Genomic DNA, 7,136 nt, shown 5'->3' on the forward strand with positions numbered 1-7,136 from the left:
GAGCTTGTTTTTTAAAGAAGACCACAAGTTCACACCAAGATCTAGAAATAGGATCAGTACCTGTCACCACACAGTGTCCATGTGCTTCAGAGTCAACCTCATCATGAACATTTCCAACAGAGTGGAAATGAGAGAAGGAATTTTCTGACAGCTGTGTAAAAAGCATTTTAAACACACTGTAATCAAAACTCTTCCTTCCAGCATACGAAAGAAGACAAGACTCTCAGCACTTCCTAAATTACAATGACTTTATTTTTCAAGGTATTTTTTAATATAAAACAATGTCACAAGTCTAAGGGGCTTACTAGAAAGTGACTCTATAAAGTATTTTTGAAATCTATATTCATGCACATACAAAATGCAGACAATGAAGAAGTCAAAGCTGCTGCCAGATCCACTCTAGAGATGTGGGATCCTTCACCTGGAGACAGCTACAGCAGCCCCTGGCGCTTCAGGTCTTCATAGGTCTTTTTATTCACCACATTCCCACTGGAATCCTCATATTCCTCCTGGAACAGAACCAACAGTTTAGAGACAGCACTCACATCTTAGCTCCAAGAGCAGCCACTGAACATCATGAGCAGCCTGCCAGAACTTCTGTGCAGGAAGGCAGGCAGGGGATCTGCCAGCAGGTGCTGGGAGAAGAGCTCAGCCAGGGCCAGAGTCATTAGAGGTTGTACTACAGATTTTACTTCCCACTTTTGCCCTGCACCCTGTTGAAAAATGGCTTTGGAACAGAAGTTTAGGAAAAGGCACCAGTGTAAGTGAGGACACTGCTCACACCCAGGAACAAGGGGTTCCCATGGACACAGGAGGGGAGACACTGAATGCCCCTCACTGCTCACCTCTGTATCAGGCTGCCACCTCTCTGAAGCCTTCTGCTGTTTCAGCTTCGCCCACACTGCAAACACAAAGTCAAACAGGATCTGTCACTTCCCTCGAGATACTGGTTTCTAAATAATACACACTCGAGCTTTTTTCCCTCCCTTTTAAATCCAGAAATGTATCTAACATCCATTACAAAGGATGGATGTTATCATCCATCATTCCACTGTGCTTACTGAAAGGCACTGTGCTGCAGCAAACAAAAACTCCAATGGATTTTTGGGATGGGACATGAGACCAAGGTCCAAAGCCACTCCTTCAGAAAAGGTGGTGCTCTTTAACATGTTCCCTACCCTGCCATCAGTACTTACACGAGACTGCATCCTCAATCTGTGTGACATTGGCAAAGTGTGCTGTGTTGGGAATGCCCAGGCACCGCATCCCGTGGGCATGTCTCCACTCCTGGGGGAAGGGATGAGATCAGTGTGAGAGGCAACACCACGAGACATTAACATCTGAACAGGGTGCAAGACATGCTAGCACAGTACAAATCCACCAGTCTTCTTTAAAAACATTATTTTCTTGTCCTGCAGACAGTAACGCCACACCAGCCATCAACAGCCACAGTGCACCCATCAGACCTGAGCACTGGCTGTTCAAATGGGCAGGGATGGCAGCAAAAGTGATCTCTGTATGCCTAACACCATCTCTGGGTCCTGTTGCATGGCCCTGCAGCAGACCCACATGGCAAAAATGCTGCTCAGGGACCCCAAGGACTCAGCAGTGACTCATTACAATGACTGAATGAATGAATGAATGAATGAATGCAGCAGGGCTGTTCCTGCAGTGGGTGTCACTTACTGCAAAGTGCCTCTGGAAAGCCTTGGGCCCTCGGTAGGTGTAGTTACCACAAATCTCACAGTTGTAGTTGATGTTCAGACCATGGAGTTTATACAGCCAGTATGGGATGGGCTGGAGCAAGGAGACAGCAGGATTAGGTCACATGGCAAAGAAACTCAAACAGAGAAGCAGCGTGGAGTCAGTGACCTGTCCCACTTCTCCAGGCCTGCTAAGTCTCAGTTACCTTCCCATCCCAACCAAGAGGCAGATTTTTAGGGTTATAAATGATTTCATTTTCTTCATCTTCACTCTCACTCTCACTGATCTGCTCTTCCTCCTCCTCCTCCCTCTCCTCCCCTGTCCGTGCCTGCTTGCGCTGCACGTTCTCGTGGGTGAGGTGTCTTTGCTCCTGGAGGGAGAGAAAGGAAGGGATTGTCCACACACCACTGCAGCAAAAAGTCAGGCAAAAAGTCACTCTTGTAGCCAAAAACTCCCTCAGTGCACAGAAGGAGGAAACAGAAGACCAATGTGAAGCAGAGAACTCCCCCCTTAGAGAGCCAAACAGTTTCAGTTTTTAGTACCCTGACATTTCCTATTTGTAAAGAATGAAACCTTGTATCACCTATTAGCACTTCCAATGTTACCACAGCAGCAGCCATCCCCCTGAAAACAATCCCCCAAAACTGAAAGCAAGGAGCAAGGCAGATCAAAGTAAAGGTTTGCAGTGCTGTAAGACTTATGCACAAAACAGATGTGGTGCAGCACACTGATGTGATGCTACCTATGAAAGCACTAGGACAACATTCCCGTCACTATCTGACAGCTCTGAAATAAAAACAAAATAAAATCCTTACCCCAAGAACTTCCACATACTCATAAATCTGAGCTTCCAGGAAAGCAAGATCTTTATTTCTTTCAGTGTCTCTGAAAGAGATGAGGTATCTTCATTAAACACAAGTTCAGCTCTGGTACCTTCTGTTTGGTTCAGCACTATTTGGTTCGACATGAAAAGCTTTTAACACTCCAGAATCTCTAATTATATACAGGAGTGGTGATTATAGAACAGTCCTCATCCAAGAGAAGAGAACATTGGCAGCCTCAGAATGACCTCTGAGAACTCACCTTTTGCTTCCTTTTGTCTTTGGATTCTTAGCAAACAAGGAAGGATCAAGAGCTTCCAGGGATTTGCCTTTAGTGCTAAAGAGCCTCTGAGCACGCTCCTCCAGAGTCCTGCAGAGAAGCAGGGAAGGGATGAGTCCAGATTGCAGTTTTACATTTCCTGAGAACTGTCTGAATTCATGCAATAAAAATCCAAATGTAGCCTTTAGGAAACCATGAGATTCCTTTTATCTTTGTCTTCATTCCTCAAGTCAAAGATTACTGTACCAGAGACTGTACAGGAGCAGCTCAGAGCAGCAAATCCCACTGCTTGGTTCTTAATGTTTTATCTTTCAAACATCTCTAAGGTAATTCTAGTACAACAGAGATAACCACACAAGTATCCCAGACAGAAATGTGACACAGGAACACCTCAGAAACTGAAAGGAACTCTACAAAATTGCACCTTACCCGCCACACTTCAGCCCCAGAGCCAGCAAAGCTGATTTTAACCTGTCCAGTCCCAGGGAGGCCAATTCCTGTTCAATTAAATAAACCACTGTAAGAGACAAGCTGTTCAACACAAACAATATGGATATAGCCCACGTTAGCTTATTATATATAGCTAAATATAGCTATTAAATATATCTTATTAAATATGGCTAAATATAGCTATTAAATATAGCTTATTAAATATAGCTAAATAGAGCTATTAGCTTATTAATGAAGAAAAAACCCTGATGAACAGTATTTAAGAAAGGACTGTCAACACTGTACCCCCACTCCCAGGAAAACGAGCAATGTGACAAAATCTAACCAGATCTTTCAAGTTACACCCCACAATGGGAGAAATCACATAATCAGCACCATCAAAGTTTTACCCAGGAAGCACAGAGCCAAGGACAAAAACACAACTCTAAAAGTACACAAAAAACCCAAATTACTGAACTTCCACCTGCTCAAAATGTGTCAGTAAGTGCAGAGCACTGGAAAATTACCTCCCAGGAGGAGAAGGCCGAGAGGTCCAGGTGGGCACCAGCATGGGTGAGGGCACTGCTGGTCTCTTTCTGCCAAAAAAAAAACCACATGCAAGAGCTGCACAACAAACTACAACACTTCTGGCCATAGAACATTTTAATCTCAAGAAAAGCAGTTCATTTCACAGAGAAAGATCCTCTTACTAAACTGAAAATGGAGCAATAGTAAAGATGCAAGAGAAATCAATCTGAAACAATGCTCGTTTTAAACCAGTTAGGCTGGGGTTTAAATTCAGGCCAGTATGAATTTACACACAGAGCTGCAGCCCTCACTGTCATGGTCAGCCCAGCACAAATGACTCCCACAGCCCCCTCCCAAGCACAGAACATCAGCCAGGCCCAGGTGCTCACCGGCCAGCCCGGGAATGTGCCGTTCTCCCACTTCTTCTCAAACTCCGTCTGAATTTTCCCAAAAAGTTCATTCTGGTCCAGTAATGGCTTCACTCGATCTGTGTAATCCTGCAGGTACTCAAGGAGCATTTCCAGGTACCTGGCAGGGGAATCATGAGCACAGGTAATTCACTGTCACCCTCTCACCACATCTTTGGACAGGCACCACCCTTCAGTGCTGCAGAGGGACGTGACCAAGGTCAGGGCAGTTTTCCACACAGGATTTTCTTGACAAAACAGTTCCAAGGGTACATTAAAGCTCTTCCTCTGAGCTGAGTGTGGCTCTCCACATCTCTGCTGCACTGCAAGTTTGCTTGGGGCACAGACACATGATTGAGCTCAGGAACTCAATTTATGTGAGTTAAGTTTGACTGTTAATTATAATCTCTGGACACTTCAGAAGCAAATTCCTTCTCACCAGGCAGGCAAACAGGCTCACCTCTTATATTCAGCATTTTTCCTCTCCTTGGGAATATCGAAGAGTTGGTCAAATGTGGATAAGTAAGTGATATAATCCAATTTCTAAGAACAGAAAGTCTGAGTCAGAGTTCACACACGGCCAAATTAACATCCAGCTCCCAGAAAAGAGGAGCCCCAGCCTGTGCAGGGCCTGGAGATCCCTGGGCCCACACACAGCAGCCACTCACCTCTGATGATTTCAGGTTAATGTACTTGAGGTAGCAATCATGCAAATCCAAGTATCGTCCATACCCTTCCTCATCTGTGAACTCCACCAGATCTGAAGGAAAGATCATGAAAAGCTTTATTATGAGCTTATTTTTCCCTACTTATTATACAACTGTTTTTGAACTGGAAAAGGATCAGCTGTGAAGTCATTTATTCTTAAGGAAGGGGCTACAATGCCTCTGACACTCATTGAGCAGCCCCAGCTGCAAGCACCAGAACATTCCTCAGGAACAGGAGCCTCACTGGGGAACATTCCATAAACTGCAGTTCAGAAGCATTTAGACAGGAGAATTTTCAGAATTCATTTAGTGAAAGGGAGGTGAGGCCCTGAAACACACAAACCAGATCAAACAACCTATTAAATAATGCCAGAGCTGGAGCAAACTACAAACTTACTCTGAGCTTCTTCACTGGGGTTGTCTCTGGCCTTCAGCAGCTCCTCAAACTCCACTGACATAGGAACACAGATCTGCAAGGCACACAGTGATTTACTTCAGCTCCTGTCCCAGAATAACTAATATAAAGTCACACAAGATGGCAAATAATGAAAATGCAAACAGAAAAGAGACTCAAAGCTTTGTCACCTTTCTTTCTGCACAAAGGCAAAAGTGTGGCTTTACCAACACGAGAAAGGTGAGATCTGATCCCAGCTCAGCTGAACATCCCTGTTCTAGCAGGGAACAGGGTGAGTGTCCTGCACTGCTCCCTCACATGCTCCTGCCCCTGAGCAGCTATGCTCAGTGTTCTCAGTACTTGTGTGTAAATGCAATAAACTGGGGAAACAAAAGCTCTGTTCCTTGCAGGGATGAGACCCAACAGAGCACATCTCACCTGTTCCTATGGACCAGGTATCACTCACCTCATTTGGGTGCTTCCGGTGAAATTCCTTAATTTGCTTCAGTCTGTTGTAAAACTCTGCAAATTCATTGGGCCCGGATATGGCACTGAGCTCTTCCTTACGCAGGCTGTGAGTTCATGGACAGCAACAGATTATGAAGGGAAGGGAAGGGAAGGGAAGGGAAGGGTGACACTGACACAGCCTTAGTCCAGGTCTGTGCTGCAGTGTTTGACTGCAAACCTTCGAGCCATGGGGACCTCCCAGCCCAGCGAGCTCAGGGCAACATCCCCCTGCACAGGCTGCAGCCCCTGACAAACCCCCGGAGCAGCCAGGGCCTCCCCACAACACAACACAACACAACACAACAAAACGTGTCCATCCAGCACGGATGCTTCCCGTGTGCCCTCCGGTCCTGCCCTGCATTTAGTCGCCACATCTCCATTCGCGTGTCACCCTTGAGACATTCACACTACTTCAAACAGCAGGACACGCTCGGGCACACGAGGCACACCCCGGGCACACTCACCCGTCCTTGTCGTCGTACAGGTCCCGCAGGTTGCCGCTCACCTCCATGTACCTCTGCGGAACAAAGGAGAGGCCCGAGCGCCGCCGAGCCCGTTACCGGGACAGGCCCCGCTGGCTCCGGGCAGCCCGGCCCGCCTCGCCCACGGCCCCAGCCCCGCTCCCGGCTCCAGCCCCAGCCCCGGAGCACTCACGTCCTGCATGGCCCGGGTGCGATGGTCCGAGTTGATCTGGTCGCGGAGCTGCGGGCAGAGCAGAGCAGAGCGGTGAGCGCGGGCCCCAGCGGCGCCTCCCGCCCCCCTCAAGGCCCCGGGCGCACCGTGGACTTCTTGGTGAGCATCTCCTTCACCATCACGTCCATGAGCCGCTCCCGCTCCTCATGGTACCGCCGCTGCTGCTCCAGGATCGTCTCCATCCCGCGCACGGCTCCTGCTACCGCCGGAAGGCCCCGGTGAGGCCCCGGTGTATGCGCGGGCAGGTTCCGGTTCCGGGGCGCGGCGCGGTGCCCCCGGCCGGCCGGCAGGAGGCGGCTGCGGCCCGGCCGGGCCCCTCACAGCGCGGGGCCGCGTCCGAGAGCCGTGTCCGAGAGCGGTGTGCGAGCACGGAGCGGTGTCCGAGCGCGGTGTCCGAGGGAGGCCCGCGTCCGACCACAGTGTCCGAGCGCCGTGCCAGAGCGTGGGGCCATGTCCGAGCACGGGGCCCGTGTCCGAGCACGGTGTCCGAGCACGGAGCAGTGTCCGAGCACCGGGCCGTGTCCGAGAACCGAGCCATGTCCGAGCACGGGGCCGTGTCGGAGCATGGGGCCGTGTCCCAGCACGGTGTCCGAGCGCAATGTCCGAGCGCCGGGCCGTGTCCGAGCACGGTGTCCGAACACGGGGCCTGTGTCCGAGCACGGTGTC

The 7,136-nt window shown here is 49.2% G+C and overlaps 1 protein-coding gene across 1 annotated transcript; it reads right to left on the reverse strand.

Annotated features, from left to right (window-relative positions):
* Window positions 1–230: 230 nt before the first annotated feature.
* SF3A3 (splicing factor 3a subunit 3) lies at window positions 231–6,715 on the reverse strand. Its single transcript, XM_071453103.1, has 17 exons — window positions 6,557–6,715; window positions 6,432–6,479; window positions 6,242–6,294; window positions 5,737–5,842; window positions 5,274–5,346; window positions 4,838–4,929; window positions 4,630–4,712; window positions 4,152–4,290; window positions 3,762–3,830; window positions 3,235–3,302; window positions 2,788–2,895; window positions 2,520–2,589; window positions 1,910–2,074; window positions 1,687–1,797; window positions 1,197–1,287; window positions 846–901; window positions 231–509 (listed from the first exon to the last, which is right to left on the reverse strand). Exons 1-17 carry the CDS (start codon window positions 6,650–6,652, stop codon window positions 432–434), a joined length of 1,506 nt encoding a protein of 501 aa, XP_071309204.1. The 5' UTR covers window positions 6,653–6,715; the 3' UTR covers window positions 231–431.
* Window positions 6,716–7,136: the final 421 nt, after the last annotated feature.

Source organism: Agelaius tricolor, unplaced genomic scaffold, assembly GCF_023055355.1.
Source record: "Agelaius tricolor isolate 1412-34295 unplaced genomic scaffold, bAgeTri1.0.p SCAF_36, whole genome shotgun sequence".
In the NCBI taxonomy this organism is placed as follows: Eukaryota; Metazoa; Chordata; class Aves; order Passeriformes; family Icteridae; genus Agelaius; species Agelaius tricolor.